The 24,650-nt window shown below is 38.5% G+C and overlaps 1 protein-coding gene and 1 pseudogene across 2 annotated transcripts in view; both read left to right on the forward strand.

Annotated features, from left to right (window-relative positions):
• The window catches only part of LOC148981763 (uncharacterized), a 155,713-nt pseudogene extending 154,657 nt beyond the window's left edge, over positions 1–1,056 (forward strand).
• Positions 1,057–4,813: 3,757 nt separating this feature from the next.
• The window catches only part of rtn4r (reticulon 4 receptor), a 98,673-nt gene continuing 78,836 nt past the window's right edge, over positions 4,814–24,650 (forward strand). Inside the window, exons 1-2 of one of the 2 annotated variants that reach the window (XM_089130565.1) lie at positions 18,479–18,620; positions 19,874–19,981. Coding sequence is in view for 1 of the 2 variants with exons in the window: in XM_089130564.1 (XP_088986690.1) it covers positions 5,279–5,300 (22 nt within the window). In the remaining variant the exon portion in view is untranslated. Of the gene's footprint in view, positions 5,301–18,478; positions 18,621–19,873; positions 19,982–24,650 lie in introns of those variants that run through there. The other variant, XM_089130564.1, reaches the window with a different exon arrangement.

The following is a 24,650-nucleotide window of genomic DNA, read 5'->3' on the forward strand; positions in this document are numbered from 1 at the left end:
TGTTGTATGAGTGTTATTGAAAAAGCTTTTTTTTTGTCTGAATTTTTTTTGTCTGTCTGTCTGTGGTTCTCTGTTGTTCTCTATCTGTCTATCTGTCTGTCTGTCTTTGCTATCTATCTATCTATCTATCTATCTATCTATCTATCTATCTATCTGTCTGTCTGTCTGTCTGTCTGTCTGTCTGTCTGTCTGTCTGTCTGTCTGTTTATCCAACTGTTTATCCAACAGTTTATCCAACTATCTATCAGTTTATCTATCTATCTGTCTGTCTGTCTGTCTTTGCTATCTGTCTATCTATCTATCTATCTATCTATCTATCTATCTATCTATCTATCTATCTATCTATCTATCTATCTATCTATCTATCTATCTATCTATCTATCTATCTATCTATCTATCTATCTATCTATCTATCTATCTATCTATCTATCTATCTATCTGTCTGTCTGTCTGTCTGTCTGTCTGTCTGTCTGTCTGTCTGTCTGTCTTCATTCTCTGTTGTTCTCTCTGTATATTTGTCTATTTATCTGTTTCTTTCTGTCTATCTGTCTATCTGTCTGTCTATCGTTCTCTGTTGTTCTCTATCTGTATATTTGTCTGTCTGTCTGTCTTCGTTATCTATCTGTCTGTCTGTCTATCTATCTATCTATCTATCTATCTATCTATCTATCTATCTATCTATCTATCTATCTATCTATCTATCTATCTATCTATCTATCTATCTATCTATCTATCTATCTATCTATCTATCTATCTATCTATCTATCTATCTATCTGTCTGTCTGTCTGTCTTCATTCTCTATCTATCTATCTATCTATCTATCTATCTATCTATCTATCTATCTATCTATCTATCTATCTATCTATCTATCTATCTATCTATCTATCTATCTATCTATCTATCTATCTATCTATCTATCTATTGTTCCTTTGTTTGTTCGGTCTGTCTATTTGTCTTTCGTTAACTCCATTTGTCATTCTATTTACCATTCTATCATTCTATCCAACGTTCCACCTATCGTTCTTTCTGCTTGTCTGTCTGTCCGTCGTGCATAACAATCAGTTTACTACCTGCATTTTAGGCTTGTGTATTTTGTTAGATTTTTTTTTAATACTTCGACTGATGTGTCATGTGACATAATCAAAATCAAAATTGTAAAAAAAATAAATAAAAAAAGCTGCGTGATTGGATAAATGGAGATCCCTTGAGGATTTTGCAGTTGGACGGGAGCTTCAGAAGTGCTATAAACGCATGATTCACAGAGAATATTTTCAGCAACCCTGATTTCTTCACATGTCAGCACGCAGGCAGATCCCTAACTAATACAATTTGGTTTGTGATTTGACATGGAAAAAAAAAAAAAAACAGCCGGCAGGAAGTTTGGACATGGCTGATGGAAATGGTTAAAAACAGCTCCCAGCACGAAATCTCTCTCTCTCTCTCTGTCATCTTAAAGCCCCTTCATCACTTCAAGACTTGAGAAGGGATTAGTTTGAAATTGTGGCCATCGTAAATAATACATGTTTGCGTTTAAAACAATCTTTAAGAAGTCATTTAGCATGTCGTGCGATGCATATTTGATGTAAATCCTTTCAAGGATTTCTCTAAAGGGGAGACCTGGCTTGTCACAATAGGAAGTTGTCATTCAACACTTAATTCATTTTTTTTTTTTTTCAAAATAAAATATATCATGGTAATTTCCTGTGACTAAAAATAGTATTGTGAAAAGTGAACAAACTCAGGGACATGCATTCAGACAAGAGTCAAATAAATAATAGAGGTAGACTGTAACAGACTTTGAACTTTGTTCTTTGTAATCAGGACAAGGTAAATAAATAATTCATATGAAATTATGTTGCAATTGTATGACAGTACAGATTGAGATTTTTGTATATAACGTTTCATTTTTTTCTGCTTAAAGAATTTTAAACACATTTCATATTTGAAATCAGTGTCATTTAACAACAGGTTTCCATTGTGTCGTTCGTTATAGTGTGACAACATGCCCCACAACATCACACAATAAGTGAGAGAGAATCAGCATCCAATCAGCATCTCCATCCTCTTTGGTCACCGGGGGGCGTCTTCTGCCTTAAACAGTATCCCTGATATTTTAATCAGGTTCATATTTTTGAGAATTAACATGCTAATCTCATCCTCTGTTCAAGTTTACACACTGCATTGCATCCACAATCTGGCACTGCTCATTACACTCCAGCGCTAATTTGTTAGTGCAAACATGTGTTTGGTAGCCACATGCTCAATTATTGCTCAGTATTAAAGGCAGTCTCAAATATACGGCACAATCAACACCTTCGGAGAATCCTCAAGTTAATGTGTATGCATGGACAAAATGAGTTTGTTGTTGCCATATTTAAATAAACTCCTATACTAAACAATTGGAAATTTAATTTAACTGTTTTGTGCACTGTTAAATAACATGTTCACCTGAAATGAAAGTACGTATATTCACTCTCATGTCTTTCTGGTGGGGAACGCTAAAGGAGACATATAGAAGCTATATAGAAGTTTTAATAGAAGCTTTACTGTATGTTTACAGTGCGTTTTGCAAGGCTTTATCCCAACAGAAATGCAAATAAGTGAAACCTGTTCTCATTGGCTGTGCTCATTGGAGACTAACCAGTGGATAGTTCACAGAAGTCTGTGTGTTGCCCAAAATAGCCAAAAATATTTTCGTTACTGTAACAGGAGAGGCCTTCAAAGTCATTAAACTCGAATGTCATCTTTCTGATTCGAACATCTCATATTTCACACCTGTACATTTTTTTTTTCCAACAGACGGTTGATTTATGTAGCTGTGTGTTAAATAAAGGCAAAGGAATTTGAAGATGTGTGGCCTACACTTTATTTCAATGGTCTACAATTTTCTATCAACTTTAATGAGAGTTAGTTGACAAAGTTATAATATTAGTAGAGTGAAAACCAGTCAGTCAAATATGTTTAGGTCAAATCAATGCAATTCACTAGTTCACACTTACAAATGCAATAAGTGTATTTGGCATGGTGTCCGCAGGGAGAGCGCTCCTAGCTCAGAAGTTGGCCCGGACCCAAAGTACCCCCCCACCCAGGATAGGAATCATGGAGAGTGAGGAGTTGGATTGGAGGAGGGATGCTTGAAAACTTGTGGAACCGAGGTAAGCGGCTCTGATTGGTTCGATTATCTGAACGTGCTCCTCCCGAACTTTGTTAATAAAACACAATTTTCTAAAAGTTTACATGTCCTCAGGCATCTGTGTTTATAATTCTGTGTGTATATGTGTGCAGGAATGCTTTCGTTTTATACAAATGGATTCTCTGCACGTCAAAGCATCTGAAATCTATAAAAGATTCATTAGTGCTCTATTCCTGCTCCTGTGCTATAAAACATTAATCTCTCTCTCTCTCTCTCTCTCTCTCTCTCTCTCTAAAAAACCCCACAATACCCTCTCCCTTTATAACATTTTTATTTAATTAATTCAGTTTAACTTTATTTGCACTACTATTTGGGTACAATACTTTACTAATAGTCCTAATATTTTAACAAAACCTGCAAATAAAGTTAAACTGAATTAATATGGGCTCTATGCACGGCGGTATTTCCGGTGAAGGATTAAGGATGCTCGATAACTTCCGCCGATCGTAGAGTCCGATGCAAAACCAAGAATTTATATTGAATTTTATACTCCATGGTTATACTAAAGAATCGTTAGTCACAAAAACAGACAAAACAGACACCCCTCGTTGTGTTTATGCTTCTTTTTAAAATTATATTAAATAAACATAACTATATATAAAATTAAAACTAAACGTACGTTTCGTTTCAAAGACGAGAGGACAGTAAATTTGGAAGACTCTGCCATAATCCCGTTTTCCTACGTGTATATACATACATACACACACACACACACACACACACACACACACACACACATATATATATATATATTTATACACATATACACATATACATATACACACACACATATATTATGTACCTCTTAAAGGGATATTTTACCCAAAACTGAAAATTCCGTTGCTCCAAACTTGTATGTTTTTTTTTTTCTGAACACAAAAGAAAAATTTGGGTAACCAAACAGTTTACGGACCCTGTTGACATCCATAGTCCTTTTTTTTTTCATACTATGTAAGTCAATACTATGGATGTCAATGGGTATCATAAACTGTTTGGTTTCAAAACATCTTCTTTTGTGTTCAGCAGAAGAAAGAAATTCATACGAGTTTGGAAGAGCCTGAGGGCGAGTAAAAGATGACAGCATTTTCCTTTTTGTGTGAACAATAAACAGGATTCAATGTATGGATCTTTCTGTAAAATAGGTGCTTTTCTAGTTTCATTTGAGGGATTTTCATTGATTTTTAAAGTAAATGTTAAGGATTCAACCTGACTATAATATGTGTTAATTTATCTCAGGCTAAATATAATGTTAAAAAAAAGGACATTTTAATGTTGGGACACACATGACATTGACACACATTATTGACATGGATCTCTTGAAAAGATGATGTCATGATTGATTGATTGGCTTATTTCTATAGAAAGGGAATATAGGGGAAAAAAAGTTTGACCTAAACTTGGAGGCACATACATTGTTGTTGATGTGTTTAGAAAAATGTTTGGAAAAATTAATCATCTCTCTCTCTCTCTCTCTCTCTCTCTCTCTCTCTCTCTCTCTCTCTCTCTCTCTCTCTCTCTCTCTCTCTCTCTCTCTCTCTCTCTCTCTCTCTCTCTCTCTCTCTCTCTCTCTCACTCTCACTCTCACTCTCTCTCTCACACACACACACACACACACACACACACGCGCGCGCGCACGGCGCCACAGCCTCTTCCCGTTCCTCCCGCGCGGCTGCACGGACACTCGGGTCGTTGGAATACTTCTGCTTTCACCGGAAATGTGCCATTCAGCCTCTATGGATTCATCCCGACAGTAGTTTATCCTCTTCCTGTGTGACTTTCGACAGGTTTCGGCAATCCTCCGGGCTGGTGGACTTCGACAGAAGCAGATATTTGAGTTTGGATATTACTGTGATTGTGTCTCTGCCCAAATGACTGAGAGAGGAGCCACCGGGAGACGCTGCTCTCCGTCCCGCGCCTGTCCGGCGACCGTCGGCTAAAGTTTCAACGACAGGAATGATGGTGGTTCATCTTCCGTGAGGTTTGCAAATCATTCAAATTTACCACAGCGAGGAAAACACCGTCTTCTCCAGTCCAACGGGCACCTCTGTCTGGGATTACTCATTTACTGGATATATTCATACAACATGAAGACTTTAATTGTTAAGGGTAAGTCACGGAAATTATTTTTTAAAAGTTATATTTGTTGAATTCGTTATTGTTTATTTGTATACATTTATTTTAACTGCCGCATTTACACGCTACGCCGCGCGCATCCCCAAATGTCTGTCACGGAAGAAAAGGCTGCTTGTATCCCGGAACATATTGTAAATATTCAATCGGTTTGGTCATATATTCAGAACTCTTCATAGAAAACGACAATTTTCTGCTTCTGTTCACTTCGTTTATAAAGCACCCTAGTTTGACACGTCAGTCTGTCCCACTGAAAACAGTCTGTCAAGAGAACCACAATTGCAATGGCTCGTGCAGTTATGCATGTTTCTCAACTCGCTATGCGCGTTCATGAAAGGATGCGCGAGCTCGGGTCTACCTGAATAGGTTAATGCAGGGTTTTCTCATGGTTGAGGTTGATTAGTAGTTTCATTCCGGAGACGAGACTCTCGTTGTTGATGCAGTGATGCATAGCCTAAATACACTCTGGCATTTTATTTAGGCTATTTGATAACGTTTTACTTTTTGGTGAGTCAATTTGAGTTGTTTCAGCTGCGGTCATGTACTTATTTGCATATGGTGTTTGGGGGGAGTGGCCATTGGCTTTTACAGCCGAATGTTTAATTACGTAGGGCTGGACAATGAATGGTGCGAATGAGTATTTGCAAATAGTTGCTATTGGTAATTGACAGTGGCGCATACAGTTCTGTTGATGCTGTTTTATGTTGGTATTTAATTTGATCTACACTATTATTATAATTCTCAAACGTACAATATAGGTTAGCCCAATCAACACCTAAAGAAAGGGAAAGAAAGATCTAACATCTTGAACGTTTCCCTTATCAGCATCCTATGCAGCTGCGTACTAGCCTACTACATAAAAAGTGACATATAATGTGGAAGGATGCTTAGATTTGAGCTTATATATCTAAAAATTAGTGTGTTTACCTCAATATCTGTTACAGATAAATCAATTTCATTATAGATAAATCACTTTTTACAAAATAGGCATTTTTTTTAGTGTTTGCTTTGAAGTGGATCACACATAAACATTGACTGACTAACTTAATTCTATCAAGTTGTATCGGTGTCAAGTCTCACATTAGGTTTCCATTCTACAGCAGAAAGAGCTGTCCGTGGTCCTGAAATCAAGAACATAAAGACTCCAGTTTAGTTCAGCTTCCTGTTTTGCTGTTTTCAACCCAAAGAGGACAGCAGAGCCTTATTAGGGCACTGTAGAAAATGGTTGCAACACATTTGTTATGCATTATCCATGGTCTAATTAGGTTTTAACAAAGAACTTGATGATGCTTCTTGTTGTGCTCGCACCTGCGAGTTCGTGAGCAGATCTAACTAAAGATCACATCGCCAGAAGCTCTGGGGGGTGTGGAAAAACAGCAGTGCTCCACCCATATACAGCAGCGACTAAACCCGTAAAGCTCAAAGGATGGAAGCAGACTGTCTTCAATGCACTCTTGTGTCATTCTTTGCCAGGATGCAATGAAAGTAAAAAATAAAGAGGTTGCAGTGCAGTGTTTCATGCGTGACCCATCTCACGGTGTGCTTTCTCACAGGAGTTGTGATGTTGTTTAGGATGCCAGATGGACACGCACTTCTCTCTGTTTAGACCCATTGGGTTTCCGTGGCCCCTCCCGTCTCGCTGGGCTAACCTGATTGAACTGAAAACGCATTAAATATTCCATCACAGAGAGACGGAAAGCGTTAAGGATGAGAAAGAGGTGTAGTCGAGTCGCGCAGATGGTTTTTGCTGGGGTAGAGAGAGGGAAATGAATAAGATGTCTTCATTTCCATTTAGTTTTGTGTGAATGTATTGGGATTTTGGTGATAAATGACGTATGGTTTTGGGGTTTTTTTCCTGTCACTCCTGTAATTAAACGGTGTTTAGTGTTGTCAGTCCACTCAGAAATCTTTTTCTCTCATTCTCTTTGTTTGCCTGATTTTTGTCTCTCCTAAGTCACATATACAGTAATATGATTAATTCCATTAATGAGTGAACAATACTATATTTTTATTTTATTTAACCTTTGTTTAACCAGGTAAAATCAGTTACAACTGCGACCTGGCCAAGACAAAGCAAAACATTGCAACGAAAAACAACATACTATATAGAAAACCCTTTGTTATTATTTATTATACTTTATTATTTTGGCTACTCAACCATGGCAAACTGTTAGCTTTTCAGTAGAACAAAAAAAAAAAGATTTTTTATGCTTTATGAATGTTTTCTGACTCATAATTTAGTGATCTAAAATACTTCTGGGTTTAAAAGGGTTGACACACATTGTATGTTTTTTTATTGTAAAATGCATTGTAGATAGGTCTTATGTGCACATCTATCACAGTGATGTTGTTCATTGGCAGAATATCTGATTTTATCTGAATATTATCTGATTAGTCAAATAAATAAATCATAAAAATAGTGATTATATGCCTGAGTTTCTGATTACATGTTTGTCGAGCTCCAAAATAAAGACAAAAAAACACCATAAAGTCATAATAACCAACAAGAAAACCTTCAATGATCCACTGAAAATCTTCCCATCTGCTAAAACTCACACATTTAATTTGCACTTGCTTTCAAATTAAAATATGGCATATTCTGAGACAACCCAGGGGGGTTGATATCATTAACACCAATGCCATTGATTCTTGCCTGAAGGAGAATTAGATTGATTTACGGGACATACGGGTGAGTATAATGACCGAATTTGACATTTTAAACAAGTTTGAAGAATGTGCGTATATTTGTGTTGTAGTCTTTCTGTAAAGTAGGTGGCAAATTATACAAATCAACACAAGAAGACAAAAACAGAAACCTGGTGAAGACGGTTCTCTATAGAAGGAACAGTGAGTTTAGAAGTACTTCATCATGGTTAACAGACGTGTGTGCTTTAAGCTTGTACCGGTGTTTTGAGCCAATGTCAGAATAGCCTTTTTGTCCAAGAGGTTTTTGTCAACCAGTCTAGACAACCAGAGAAACGTGGGAGAGCTAATTCATCATGGTGAGCTTTCAGAAGATGGCTTTGTCTAATAACTTTCCTTCAGACCCTCTTCAGAACCATACATATTTACACAGACGGAAAACAAGCCGTTTCCACTCCAGTCTCCTATTATCCAAGCGAATGATGAGGATGATCAGAATACATGGCAGACTCTCAGAGAGCGCTCTGTTGGAGGGAGGCTCATTCTGCTGAGAGGTCTCTCTGATACAGAGCTTCATCTGCTACTCGCAGGTGTAAAAGAAAGAGGATCAGCTGTTATGGAGTCGCATGGGTTGACAGGATGAATCATCCTAGCTATGGTCTGGATAGTGCTGGCATTTCAAACATCACGATAGGGCTTGCAATTATGTGTGCGTCTGCTTAATTTCGAAAGCATCACAGTCAAACAATCAAGTCGGCCTGGATTTTCAACTGTCATTTATACTGTGTAGTTAGAATCAGTGTTATTTGTTACATTAAATAGATTTTTTAATTCATTTTTAATTGTATTTATTCTTAATTTAATTTAAAGGATTAGTTCACTTTTGAAAAAACTTTTGCTTATAATTTACTCACCCCCAAGATATCCATGTCATTCTTTCTTCAGTCGAAAAGAAATTAAGGTTTTTGATGAAAACGTTCCAGGATTTTCTCCATATAATGGACTTCAATGGGAACCAAACGGTTCAAGGTCCAAAAGACAGTTGTTTCAGTGCAAACTGCAAACTGTTCAAAGGGCTTTAAACGATTCCAAACGATGAATAAGGGTCTTATCAAGCGAAGCGATCACTCATTTAATAAATAAATAACACAATTTAAGTTTTATAAGCTCAAATGCTCGCCCTGCTCGGTTCTGTGATGCATGTTTGTGACTCTCCTGTTCGAACTCATTCATCAAAATGAATGTATCTTTTTCCGAGTCATTTGGTTCATTCAACGAACGAAACGAACGAATTAACTCGGAAAAATATTTTAAATAAAATCTAAAATAAAATATTTTAAATAAAAATATATATTTTTTTGTATTTAACAGAAGGAAATTAGTATATTTATAATTAAAATATAGGATAGGTAAACACATTTAGTATATATATATATATATATATATATTCATAGAACAACAGCTACAACAGCTATACGAATAAACAACAATATGTTACCAAACATAAAACCAATATGTACTGTATGCATTTCACTTTGGTGACTTACTGAAGGAAATAAAACATCTTCTCTCAAAAGAAAGAGTTTTGCTTCTGTGTCTCAGATTTTGAGAGAAAACGAAAATCTCACATTTGTGAGTTTCTGAAGTGATCTCAAAATGAGATCTGATTATAACATGAACTCATCTTGTGAGTGTGCGGTTTTGATTTTATTGCTCTATACTTCTACTGCGTGTTCACAATTGACTCATGTGTGTCTATTTTGTATTTCTTTTTTGAGTTTAGGAGGGACGTCATTGATACGTAGGCAACCTCATAGCAAATTTCGTGTGGGTTTATTCGTGTGACACATGATGTAATTGTATGGATTCCAGTATGATGGAAACACATTGAATAATATAATAAGAATACTGAAAATACCTGCTTCCTGTATCTTGTGGGCTTGAAACTGTCAAAGCTGTATGTGGCTGATGATGCGTTATGCAACATTTGTGGATTAATTTTTTTCTCAAAAATGAATAATTCCATCACTATAGTGGGAAAAGTATTGCAGGAGTGGTGGGAGACTCAATAGACGCTCATCAAATCCCTCTAAATGAACTGAGTCCACTGCAATAGGTTCATTTATTCAGGTAATCTCACATACTATTGCATCAGACAAGCTCTGTGTTCAACCGAATGACCGAAACGCATCAATCGAGTGACCTTTCAGAGATGCAGTTTAATGATGATTTGCAGTCTCACACACACAGGATGTCTCGTGAATGACAAAATGGCGAAATTGTTCAATTAGAAGTTATTCTTAGCAAAAGAAGCTTAAAAGTCACAGCTGAAGGTATGGAATGACTTTACCAGCTGCTGTATTACTTCAGTTTTCAGCATCACATGATCCTTCAGAAATCAATATGCTGATTTGCTGCTCAAGAAACATTTCTTATTATTATAAATGTTGAAAACGTTCCTTTTTTTTGTAAAAATCATCACAATTTCTGAAGGATCTTGTGGTAATTCAATGGAAGCTTGTTTCTGCCACAGAATTAAAAAATAAAATGGTAATTGCAACTTTTAATCTCACAACCCAGACTTTTTTCTCAGAATTGCAAGTTTGTGACTTCATAACACGCAATTGTGAGAATGAATGGGAGAATTCATAACATGGAATTGCGAAAACAGATAAACGCATAAAATATAAACGCAATTCTGAGAAAAAAAAAAACATAGAAAAGATTACAACTCGAAATGCAAGAAATAAACTTGCAATTGCAAAAAGTCCGAATTCAGAATTCGCAATTGCGATTGTTGCAATTCTGATTTTATAACACACAATTGCGACTTTATATCACGCAATTCTGAGAAAAAAAAAAAAAACGAGATGTAAACTCGCAATTTCAAGAAAAAAAAGTCGCTATTACCTTTTTAATTTTTTATTCAGTGGCGGAAACAAGCTTCCATAAAATTCCAATAATGTAGACATAACTAATTTGTTAGTTCTCACTGTAACTTCTTGTTTAAAACAGCACTGTGCAGTTTTATTACCTTAACTGAATAGCTTCGGAGTTATTGCAATGGTTATATGACTATTTTCGGGTTGAATGTTGGCCGTCTCGCCCCCCTCAGTTGCCTGTGAGCAGAAAAAACACACTTGCAACTTTGAGGCGACGGACCGCCGGCCGCAGCATCAGGAAGTGTCGCGTGATATCAGGTCTAGCGATGTAATGAATGGCTTTACGGCAAGAAAGATCTGCTAAAATGCGCATCAAACAGAAATAACCCGGCGCCGTATACATGTGGTGTTCGAGGCGCATACAATACAGACTGCCTCTAGGGGTCACAGTTTGACAAAAACGGAAATCCTGCATAATGTGGCTTTAAGTGAAAAACTATTGTAAACATCATCCTCCTCATCCTGTGTCCTTGTTTTTGTGCATTACTGCATGTACCTCGCTGTCATTTGTAAAATAAAGCATACGCCTGCATACTGATAACCTCATAAATAAATCTACCACATTATAAATAGAGCCAGACCGATATATCGGCAGGCCGATATTAGGCATTTTCTAAACTATCGGTATCGGCAGTTATAACGGCCGATAAATCAATATTTCAAAAATAAAATAAAAACGGACGAAACACGCTTGAACCATGTCATGAGTGTTGTGTAGTTTGTCCACCAGAGGGCACTCTACACCGTTCCTGTTGGCAACACTCGTTGAGTTGGTCACGAGACATACATTGCTGGAATAACAATAAAAAAAAAACATCCCCATCAGTTCTCACTACTCAAAATAAGCATGACAAAATTTGTGACTGGTGGAAGTTTCCTTGGCCAGTTATATTGAAAATGTATGTTTTACAATTTGCAGTATGACGTAATCCATTGCTAAATTGTGGTTCATCATTGACTAGCTAACCATAAAGTTAGCTAATGCCACGATCATCAGTCTGTTCTGTTGTGACAATAAAAGAAACTTTTAATCATATTATTTTGGTTAAAACTCATAAATAACTACAAATAACTAATTTTAGGGAAATCTGTTAATGTTTTGTTGCGCCTTTCTGAAATAAAAAATGAAAAAAATATCGGCCGATATATCGGATTTTAAAACCAGCCTTCAAAATCCTTTATCGGTCGGGCTCTAATTATAATTATACTGGTAAAGCGAAATTGGCCATTACATGCTATAACACGTCGTAGCGTCCAGCTCTGTTAATTAGTCCTCCTCCAGGGCAGGTACATCACTGTTTGATCAACAACTTTTGTCTGCATTAAAGTCTGATCGTATGTAAATGTATTACAGATATTGCCTGTGAGAAGGATCTAATTGCGGTGAACACGGTGCCTTGGAACTTACAGCGTAATTGACAAGAGGTGGACATGCAGTAAAGCGTCCCTCTGAGGATTAACTCCGACTCTATCTCCAGACAAACACCACTTTCTCCCTTTCAAAGCAAACACGTATAAAGCTTTAAGCTAACAACCGAGCCTGTGCTCCTCTTTCAAGCTGCGGTGGCCATTCTCTTTTCTTAGGAAGCAAATTCATGGTGATTTAAGTTCAACCTCTTTTATTTTCTCATTACAAAACTCCAATATGAACGCTACAGCTTGCAACCATTTTTAGCTGAACACGCCCATGGTAATGAAACATTTATCCTTTAATCTGGAGAGGAGGTCTCTGTAAGAAGCAGAATAGAGCTCGTGATGGATGAGCTGGTAAATAGTTAATTAGACAGAGCGCAGGACGACCTTAAATTAGGTGCATGACTGGAGCCTTTGTCTGGATAATAAGTCAGTGTTGTCCCTCCTTCTTTCGTCCATCCGTCTCATCTTTTTTTCTTTTTCGATGTCTTTGTTTGGTCCCATCCAGCCACCTTTACACTCTGTTTCTCTGCTCGCCGCCACCTTTTTCTCTTTGTCACTCCGGCAACCGCAATATTTATTTATTTATTTATTTCCAGACCTTTAACACCACAGATCCATTAGTGACAATCTTTTAGAAATCAGCACTATTAGAGTGTGAGAGACACAAGGCTTTGGATTCTGACTTTGACAGAAGGTCGTTATGATATAGATTTATTCGTCTGGTTTTGAGGATTTTCATTAAATCTAATAGAATGAAGAGAGCCACCGTGTGTGTGTGTGTGTGTGTGTGTGTGTGTACATTTGTCTAGTCAAAACAAAACTGACTTTTGGGAAATAACCCACTAGATAATGGGTTACATATGTTTTACAAACTTCTCAAGAACATATTTGGCTCATACAGTATACATACTGTACAGTGTATATATGCTTTTATGTAATAAAAAAAAACTATAATAAGATAATAATAAACTTTAATTATTTTATTGATAAAAAACAAATTATTATCCGTATTAAAAATGATCAGATGATTATATTACACTACTGTGAATCTAATAGGAATAACCATTTTTATCTGTGTATTACAATTATCTGAATTTGCGGGGGGAATTATTTTCCATGTTTTATTCTCATGAAAAAAAATGCTAAATATAATTACTTATTTGTTGTCTTTTTGTTTTGGTGACATTTTTATTCAATGATATTCACCCATATGTGAAGTTCTGCCATGAAACTCTAACGCCAATCTGTTTGCAATCACATCCTCCTCTATATGGCACAGCTGATTGGTTCCTGCTATATCGGTAGCCTGATCAGTAGTCACCTTTATTTCTATAGCGCTTTTAACAATACAGTCTGTTTCAAAGCAGCTTAAATGGTGATAACAGGAAAAGTAAGTTTGTTTTGGCTGTACAGCAGCTCTTGAAGAAAATAGTGTCATTGTCCAGCTTGATGGGATATTTCACCTCTGGAAAGATGAATGTGTATTTAAAATGGGTCATTTATGTAGAAGAAATGTGAAATTGTTTTTTAGACTGAGAAAAGCCAGAAAATGTATTTTTGGGTTATGAGGATGAAAGACAACAACTCCCAGAATGCACTTGCTTCGCTGCCCTAGGAGGCCACGCCTACCGGTAATAGAGCGCAGTAGTTAAACAACAAGTTTAGGCTACTAGTGAGTCTCCGTGATGAGTCTCTTCCGCCAAGACCAAACATATCAACACCGTCACATCCATTACCAGGCTAAACACTCCCAAGAGTTGTCATGACAGAAACATAATAATCTGGACCTCAAGGATGCAGTGGAGATAAGGCACAGTCAACCACAGTATCATTTTACATTAGACCATTGTTGCGAAATAATTGGCTCTTATTTGGATCTGAGACTAGCATGTGTTTCAAATTTATAGCTAAACAAACTCACTTTGAGATATCACATAAAGCCTCAGCTTATCACACTGATATTGATTCTTTCTGTGTCAACTGATACTGCTCAATAACACTGGGAATTTAATCAAATTTGAACAAAGAAAGACTGTTTATCTTTTTTGCTTCTTTCTTTCTGGATTTAAATAAGTATATCTCTTTAGATAGGGGGAAAAAAAAGGAGAAGAAGCCCCTTATAAACAGAATTTCTTTTCTAGAACAACAACAATAGGGATCCCTTTTACGCTGCTTCTTAAGATTCAGAAGTGCAAGTATTGCTCATCTTAGACATATCTTTTCCTTTGAGGAAAGAAAAATCAATGAGTTAGAAAAAGAATCACAGACAGATCGACAAAGAGAGAGAGAGAGAGACCGATGGGTGGCTAGACAGAGAAACAAAGGCACAAAGTGAATGGCTGATATACCCATCGGAGGAAAAAACACTAATGCAATGAAACAACAACAAAAAGTGTGAAACAGAATAGAAGACAAAAGATCTTGTATTTCATCATAAGTATAGTTTGGAACTAGCAATGTATCTACATTAGGAGTCAGGGCTGCATGGGAAAAGATATTCAGACCATCATTTGTCTGGTTGGAGAGGACCGAAGCCTGGCAGATGAGAAGGCAACGTCTGACAGTGAGAAACAACGCGGATGTTTCGCTGGATCCGAGCAAATGACTTACACACGATTACGGAGATAACCACCTTGGTAGAACTAATGGCATCATTGTTATGGGGCATTTTTCAGACACTGTTCACATAGAACTCAGAGTAAATATTCTGATGCATGGTACTAAAGTTTCTGGGCAATTTTATCTCTACTGAAAAAAAAAAAAAATTCAAAATCTAACTTCAACAAATTCCAAGCCTCTGAAGAAATTTCAAGTTTTCTTTTCTAGGCCTCTGTAAAACCCACAAACACAATTTTAGGGTGTTTTTGGAGGTTGTTGTTGCTGCTCTGCTGTTGCTAGGGTCTTCCGGCGGTTGCCACGTGGTTGTTTGGGTATTCTGTGTGCTGTTAGGGCTACTATGTGAGTTATTAGGGAGTTTTGTGTGATTGATGGAGCTTCTGTGCTGTTTCTAGGATGTTCTGGGTGGTTGCTAGGTAGTAGTTAGGGTATTCTGGCTGGTTGTTAGGGCTGCTACGCTGTTGCTGTTTTGGGTGGTTGCTGGGTAGTTGTTAGGGTATTCTGAGTGGCTGTTAGGACTGCTATGCTGTTGTTGTTTTGGTTAGTTGCTAAGTGGTTGTTAGGGAGTATTTTTGTGGTAGACGGAGCTTCTGTGCTGTTTCCAGGATGTTTTGGGTGGTTGCTAGGTAGTAGCTAGGGTATTCTGGGTGGTTGTTAGGGCTGCTACGCTGTTGCTGTTTTGGGTGGTTGCTGGGTAGTTGGTAGGGTATTCATGGTAGTTGTTAGAACTGTTCAGCTGTTGCTGTTTTGGATGGTTGCTAAGTGGTTGTTAGGGAGTTTTGTGTGGTTGGTGGAGCTGCTATGCTGTTTCTAGGATGTTCTGGGTGGTTGCTAGGTAGTTGTTAGGGTTTTCTGGGTGTTATGTTTGCTATGCTGTTGTTAAGGTGTTTAATGCATTTACTAAGTGGTTTTGGGGAGTTTTGTGTGGTCGATAGAGCTGCTATGCTTTTTCTATGATGTTATGGTTGGTTGCTAGGTAGATGTTAGGGAATAATGGGTGTTTTTAGGGCTGCTATGCTGTTGCTGGCGTGTTTTATTTTGTTAGTAAGTTCTGTGTGGTTGATAGAGCTGCTATACTGTTTCTAGGATGTTCTGGGTGGTTGTTTTTGGGTGTCGTGTGCCCAACAAAATGTTTTATTTCCTGAGGCTGGAGTATTTTTCCAGTTGTTTCCAATGGGAGCACCATGTTTTCAAAATGTTTCCAGCAGCATGACGGGGCTTAGCGTCTATTTAAATTTTATTTTTTATTTTTTTACCAGTTGCCGGGAGTTGGGTAACTGTTGGGCAAAATGCAGTTATCGCTGTCACTTTTTACCCATCCGTCCAATCACAGCGGAGGAGGGGCGGGACTAATACAACACTGACCAACCGTCACATTCTGCTTGTACAATGTGGACACATGGCCTTGGTGTTGCTATGATGTTCCGAATGGTTGTTAGGTAGTGGTTAGGGATGTCCCGATCCGATCCACGGCATCGGTATCGCGCCGATACCGGCCCAGAACGCTAGATCGGAGATCGGAGGGGAGAAAAAAATATGAGCGATATCCAGTTTAGCGGCGCAGCCTGTCACGTGATGATTGTTGTGTTTACGCACACGCACGCAGAGAATCACTCTCGCTCTGCGCACGGAACAAAAGCTGCATTTCAGTCTTTTCAGAAATTCATTGGCTATCAGAAAATAGCGTCATTTCATTCTCTATTGCAACTGGATAGATAAACTGTCACTCAAAGAGAGGTAGGTACCGATCTTCACCAGGCACGCTCGTTGGCTGTTGGAGTTTAGAAGACACCCCTAACACTCGCCGATTGGCTAAAATGACCTGTCAATCAATAGTTCATGGGTCAGCGGCCATTTTGACATTCTTTTTTCTCCAATGTTTACGTTTCAACTGTAGACGGATCAATAGTGCTACGTTCACACCGGACGCGAATCGCGCGTCAAATTCGCGCCTGACGCGTCTAGTTTGACGCTTGACCACTAGTGTTAATTCGCGTGTCAAGAGCGAAACTGGCGCGCGTAAAGTTTGAAGCGAAATTTAAGCGCGTGACGCGCGTCAGAATCAAAATCTGTTGGCGGTCATTGTTTTTATGTCGACCGAGCATTCATCAAGAGAGTTACCGCTCTGTATTTACTCTGGATAGCAGAACAGCGGCGTGGGGATCATCGTCGCCGTATATTTGTGTCCACCGGACCCTTCGGAGCCGAACCGTTTGGCGAGTTTCACCATTCGCTCGCTCCAGGAGCTGCGCTGGATGACGGCCGCTGTCAGCGGTACTTCCGCCTGTCACGCGCCCAGTTTGATGACCTGTTGTCCTGCATCTGAGCGAGGATCACCCTCGCCCGGCCCCTCATCCATCTAATCTAGCTGTCATTTATTTTTGTTTTGATAATAAATAGAGCCAGCCTTCAAAAGTTATTAACCTGTCCTGTGATTTTTTTTTTCTTCTCTCTCTCACGTCCAGACACGAATTTATGCACATATGTTGATTGTCTTTACAACATAATACTATTTCTAGATATGGAATGAATAACATTCAATACAAAATGAACATGTCTCCATATAGAAATAATGTTTTAAGTGATGAAACATTTGCTTTGTTGTGCATAATCCCACCATGCATTTAGTCATATTAACAAAACAATTTATTGAAGCATCCAGACACTTCACCACGTGAGCAAGCAGCTAGGCTCCTGATTGGTTAACGCGGCGCGAATTCACGCCAAAGTTCAGATTTTTCAACTCGGGCGGCAGACGCGAATTCGCGTCAAACGCGTGAATGCACAACGCTCAATTCGCGCCAACTTGACGCGCGAATGAGGCGTATTCGCGTCTTCCGCGCCGCGCTCCACGCCTCATTCGCGCCGCAGGAATTTTTCACGCGCGTAAAGCGTCTTTGCATTGACTTAACATTGAAATCATTCGCGCCTGACGCCCTATTCGCGTCCGGTGTGAACGTAGCATTAGTGCGTCGAAGTTGTGATAGCGCTGTCGGCTAACGCGAAATGATACTATTTACATTCCATGGATGTTTATTCATATATACAATTGTTTTGGACTAAAAACTTCTTCAAATTGGATTGTATGGACGCTTTACAGTGAAACCAAACCATTTTTGTTGGAATGTGGACTAACAGATGGCTAATTGGTGAGTTTCTTCCAGTTTGTGTTGGTTTGTTTTGGCTGTTGGTGGTCTGACAAAGAGACAGATTGTGCCCGCTGTGTTGATTGTATGTGCTTTCCAAAGATATGTATTATGTTTACTTTTGTGTTTGTTTTGTTTTGTCTTTCACAAAGTTAAACCTATAAACCACCCTGTGGGCCGTATACGGCACGTCGGACCACGAAAAAAAAAAAAATATCGGACTAATATCGGTATCGGCAAAAGCCAAAGGTGCGGCATCGGTATCGGTATCGGAAGTGAAAAAGTGGTATCGGGACATCCCTAGTAGTGGTTAATGTTTTCTTGGTGGTTGTTCGGGCTGATTGGTTACTTATTAGCCAACAGAACCAACCATCCATTGGAAATTCTGCACAAAACAGTCAACTAGAATTCTATCTTTCATTAAATAGAGACTGCACAGTGGAAAAGCTGTCTACTGTCACCAGCCTTGAACCAAGAAAAGCCTTGACAATGCACCAACTTGACGAACACGGCCCGGGCGCACAGACAGACAGGTACAGACAGGCTGTGCTCTTTACTGCACACAACGTGAGCTAGATACAGAACTAGACTTTCTGACACAAATTAAAAACACGTTGTTTCCCAGTTTGTAAAGAATCTCAGAAACTCTGAAAGTGTGTGTTTGTGTGTGTAATAGGGGTGTAACGGTACACAAAAATCACGGTTCGGTACGTACCTCGGTTTTAAAGTCACAGTTTGGTACGTTTTCGATAGAGCAAAAAGAAAGAAATGCCAGAGAAATTTCCTATTTGTTTAAAGAAAAAATATTTTTAAATAAGTGTGAGTTTTCCTAGATCTTGAAACTTTCAGGTTTATAAATAGGGGTCATCTTTGAAGGATGAACAAATAATGTTTTGGTCATCACATTAAAAATAACATTTAAATATATATTTATTTATATAATATTTGAATTTTGAAGTGCTGGAAAAAGATGTGTGAAGTACTTGAAAGCATTTCACCATTCCAGCCAAACTGGTTCCAGTTAGTGTTACTATATTAAATCCATGGTGAATGTTGCTGGTCTGTGGACGTAAAGTACTAGTTCATTCACGGCACAATGTTTCTCCTGGTTTCCATGACAGCGCTGTTTGATCTAATAGAGATCTACGGTTAATAACGGAGAAATGTGAATGCATCTCACTAGATCTCGCAGTGATGTCTCTTAGCGCGGTGTGGTAACAGTGTTGCTTGATCGAGATCGGCTCGCGCTGCACAGATGTTGCTGGTCCGAACTGATAAACGATCCGTGAAGCACATAACGAGGAGCGCAGTTTCGTTCTGCTTTCATTACCCTTGCCATTTGGATGTTGCGCAACGTTGTGTTGGCCGCGTCAGCACGAATTTTGCCGGCAAGAAAAATGGTCCAAGCAATCGCTCGGTTTGTATGCGTACCGACCCGGAAGCCTCGAACCGAAACGGTTCAATACGAATACATGTACCGTTACACCCCTAGTGTGTAATAAGAGGACTTAAATTGAACTTCTGGCTTTGAAGTAGGCCTAGGCGATAAACAATAATATATCGAGATCACAATAAAGTCTATGTCGATAACAATGATAAGCTTGGACATTTTTACTCGATATGGATCAATCTGACAGCCTATCACACAGAAGAATAAACGCAACAACAGCTAGTCAGTGCATGTCGCTAATAAGTGATTTCTGTGTGGTTACGTTCACACACATTTTAGTTATTTACGGGAGTGACAACCGCATTCTATAACCAAATTACACCCTTACATTTTCAGGACTCACAACCGCATTCTCAGAAAACCTGCGCTGTGTGAATGGAGCTGAATGATTATTCGTCTTGTCATGTTTGAGAGAGGGTTTACTGTGTGCTTTCGCTAACTTCGGTAAGTGATGGATGAATGCATATATAAGCTGTGTGTGATCTGAAGGTTTAAAATCCAGTCACTGCTCCCGTCAGACTCAAATGCTCCGCTCTCCACCCAAATAGAAAAGCTGCTGTCGGTTAATAAAGATTTGACGGGTGAACTTTGCTCGATTGGATTTATGTTGTGTCAAAAGTGATAAGACAAAGTTTCAGAGTTTAAAGTTTCAGTTTAATGGATGCCGCCATCTTTGATATTACTTTTGCCGCTGTCGCTATAGTTTCTGGTCAGAGAATACGAGCCTGGCTCCCGTTGCAGATTCATACACACGGTATTTGAGACTTGCTGTGAACGGGACATTTCAAGACTCACGCGGTGTCAATCCCAGAAACTGATCATTGTGGAGCCCAGAAAATTTGGAGATCATATTGCTCATCTGCAACAGTAAATGGGCCAGACTGAAATTCATTTAAGCAAAAAGACAGTAAATGACAGCTCATTTACAAAAGTATCATTAAGCCGAAGAAAAACATGACAAACATCTAATAAATCAAACACTGGCATGTTTTAGTCCATTAATGAACTCTCTACACACATCATCAGATGCTACTTCAAAAGTATTTTTTAATGAAACACACACATGCAGATAAATAAAAAAAAGCCAGATCACTGCAGGGTTGAAAACCATCACGTAGACTTCCAGTAATTAGGAGATTATATCCACATAGCCGGAGAGGGGAGGTGAAATCACTCAGCTCTTCTCAAAGCCCTAATGGGGTCAAAAACAGCTCGATAAATCCAGTGCTCGGCTTTCAGATCCACTGCACGCGGGGTGAAAGGGAGCGATGTAGGGGCAGTGGAAGTAGTCGATAAGGGTACGGATGTTAAAGTCAACAAGACATCGAAATTAACCACATTGACTTTCTTATTACATATTCCTGATGTTTTGTTGAATCTTTCATCATTTCAATGAATGTGATCACCATGTTTTTATTGTTTGACGGCACTAATATACAGAGCTGGTCAGAATTATTTGCCCCCTTGGTATATATGACCAAAGATGGCTGTGTAGCAAATGCAACATATAATAATATACATAAAATGTATTTAAGAGGGCCGAAGGCCAATTTAGCTCAAAGGGAATGATTCATTAATTTACACTGAATCTCAACCGAATCACTAATGGAACCGAGCAAACGACTCGTTTAGAGTTCATTTGAATGGAACGTAATTATAACCTTTGCAAGGATATAAATACCCAATCTATAGTGAAACACTATGTCTTAGCAAGGTAACTTTAGATCGAACAGTACAAGACATTAAATGTGCAAACACGACACAAGAAAATGTACCTTTTCAAATATGTGGAAGACTTTATTAGCTATTCTAAACACAAAATCATAGTCACGCACACACACACATTCATATAGTCGCGAAAGGGAAAGAGTGAGTTGAAAAGAGTGAGAGAGAACGTTTCAACTTTCTATATGCACGTAAGACATGACCTGAAAGGACCACCAAGCGTTAATTTGAACCTTCGTTTCTTAGAGAGGTTATTCAATTTACATTAAAGCACCAGTTCAGCTAAGAGTCTGGAGTACTTGCTTGTGTCCGCGTGGTTTAGGGGATTCCTTTGTTGCGTTGCATCGAAGGGCGGTTTCCCGGCCGGGTCCGTTGCGTGGTTGGTTGTCTTTGAAGTGCAGGGATGAAAGTGTCGCCGCTGGTCACGTGTGATTAGCAAGTGAATGAGAGTCTTTTCCAATTCGAAGCGCGTTGCAAACTTAACTTTGAAACAAGACTTTTACGAAAAAGGAAACAAAGGAAAGAAACGAAAGTACGAAAGCTGAGTTGTAACCCTGATCTTGATGGGTTATTCGTCTGCTGGTCGAATTTGGTCTAGTCGATGTAGAAGCATGCAAACACGCTCTTTGTTTCAGAGAGAAGCGCGAACGGGAACACTCTCTTGTGGTTTTAGAGAGAGGCACGAACTTAACAGTTACAGAACTGAATGAACGAGAAACTGAGCAAAAACAAACAACGAACACAAAACTGAACATGAGGTTTTGTTCCTTTGTTTGGATCTTTAACTTAAACTCTAGTCCAACCTCCCAGAAACTTCTGGCCAATGAGATAATGGCATGATTTTAGGAGGTGGATCTACTTCTTGGTTATCATAATTTATGCATGGTCTGCAAAGTCTCTACAGACCAAAGATGGCTGAAATAAAACAAATCTGCATTCTTAATCCTTTTTATATTTAATTTTAAAAAGTCAGCAAAAATCAAACCTTTCATTGAAGTAAAATAATTAAAAGTGGGGGGAAAATCACAAGTTTTTCTCCAAAACACGATGGGAAAAATTATTGGCCCCCTTTTAATGCAACCTCCTTTTCCCAGGATAACAGTCTTCTCCTATAATGCCTGGTGAGTCTGGAGATCAGAGACCATTCCTCCGTACAGGATCTCTCCAGATCCTTCAGATTCCCAGATCCATGTTGGTGGCGCTTCTCTTCAGCCTTGTTTTCTATAAGGTTCAGGTCAGGGACTGGGATGCTCATTGCAGCACTGTAAAAAAAAAAATAATCCTGTAAAAAAAACGGTAAACTACTGGCAGCTGTAAGTAAGTTACTGTAAGTAGTCCTGTCCTTCATATTTTTCTTGTATATTTTCTTCTTGTACAGTTTCAGTCAGTGTGTGTGCGTGTGCGTGACCATATCCCAGATAGTAATTGACATGTTTTGGTGTGGTTTGTTCAGACTATTATTGTATGTATACCATAACATGACAAATAAAATGTGACCATAGTATACTCTCCCTGGTGGAATGTCCTTGATAACGTTATCGTCATTCGCTTGCGTCTCACGAGGGCAGGCGAGGACGTGGTGGCAGGACAGGTTATAGATCTGCCTCTGAAAACTTGGCACTGGTACAGTTTTCTGTATTTTCCAACAGAGTGAATGACATAGTTTGTCCAGACGTCACAAAAGGAAACGTGTCCAATCATGTGAGCTTTAGAATACGTTTGTTTGTTTGTTAACTCAGTGTGTGTTTTTAAGCTCGAAGGTCATCCATTCTTCTTAATGTACTGACAAAAGAAAGGTATGCTCTTGGCATTTCGCTTTCTGTTTAATTGTCTGTTCAGGTCTCCAAGAAACACAATTATTTCAATAATAAACATCAGAGAACGAGAGACATGTCTACTTTCAGCAGCGCATTTTCTGCATGTGAACAATCTTCCATTGTTATTCAAAGTAGAATTATTATAGAAAGAATCCGTTTCATTCTTATCATGTCTAAACAGCTTTATGGATGGCTTTATTTTTTAAATAGCGAATGCAGCTGTTACTATTTAAAGTCCCCCTGTGGTGAAAATCAAGCTGTTAATGTTGTTTATATGTCTATGTGGTGTTTTTAATATACTTCAAGACAAACCATGTGCAAATTCATGTGTCAACACCATTTCTCAAACCAAAGACAGTCTCAAAAACGCGGTTTGAAATCGCTGGTGTTTCTTACGTCGCAAACTAGCTTGTAACCAATCACGTCAATCTGTGATCATCAAAGAGTGGATCTCTGAGCTGGTGTCTCGCTTCAGAGGTCAATATAGAATCACACACACACTAAAGGCACGAGTATGCATGAAAACACAAACACCACACGACAGCGGCATGCATGTTGGCATGAATACACACACACTTTCTCTCCCCCCTCATTTCTTCTGAAGCACTGAGGGTGTAATCGTCAGTTAATTACTCTGCTCTTGACCTGTGAGCGAAACGAGTCGCTTTGGTGCTGCTATCTGTATAAAACGCATTAGTTCAAGATTTCTCTAATTGCTTTAATTAGTCATGAAGGAAGGCCTGATCTGCTGCTAATTGAGAACGACTTAAGTAGAAAGGAAATGGTTTGATAATAATGATTTCCTGAGGAATTTGGTAAAAAATTTTGGTCTTTCCACACCTCTATCTATCTATCTATCTATCTATCTATCTATCTATCTATCTATCTATCTATCTATCTATCTATCTATCTATCTATCTATCTATCTATCTATCTATCTATCTATCTATCTATCTATCTATCTATCTATCTATCTATCTATCTATCTATCTATCTGCCTAGCCTAGCGAAAATGGTCACCATAAAGAAAAAAAAAAGTGTTATTGATTTTTTTTTACACTGCTCCTATGAGGATGAACAGCTAAAAAAAAAAAACTGCGGAGAATAAGGGAGCCTGGAAAAGAGGAAATGTGTGATTAAGAACATCCGAGTTTCACAGTCGTAGATGTTCTTGTTTGCCTATTTTCCACCTAATTTTCTACTCACAGTCACTCTCTCTCCCTCTTTCTCGGTCTCCAGGGCGAGGGAGGTGTGTGTGTGTGTTCACCTGTATAAGGTGAGCCAGGTGTTCACTGGCCTCATGTGTTTGTGTCTCTCAGTATTATAAAAATGCAGTGGGATGCTGTTATGCTGTGCTGCACAAATTCAATCTGTTTAAACCATTTTGCTGGGAGATATCAGACACAGCAAGCCAATAAACACAAAACCTGTCAATTAAACATCACACTGCTATAATTAAATATTACATTTAATTGGCAAAACTCATTTGAGACTGAACAATCAAAAGACATTATTTAAACTTGGCTACAGACGTCTGTGTGTTGCTTGTTTTTAACCAACAAAAAGTCAAC

This window comes from Pimephales promelas, chromosome 4 (genome assembly GCF_988280905.1).
Source record: "Pimephales promelas chromosome 4, fPimPro1.hap1.1, whole genome shotgun sequence".
Lineage (NCBI taxonomy): Eukaryota > Metazoa > Chordata > Actinopteri > Cypriniformes > Leuciscidae > Pimephales > Pimephales promelas.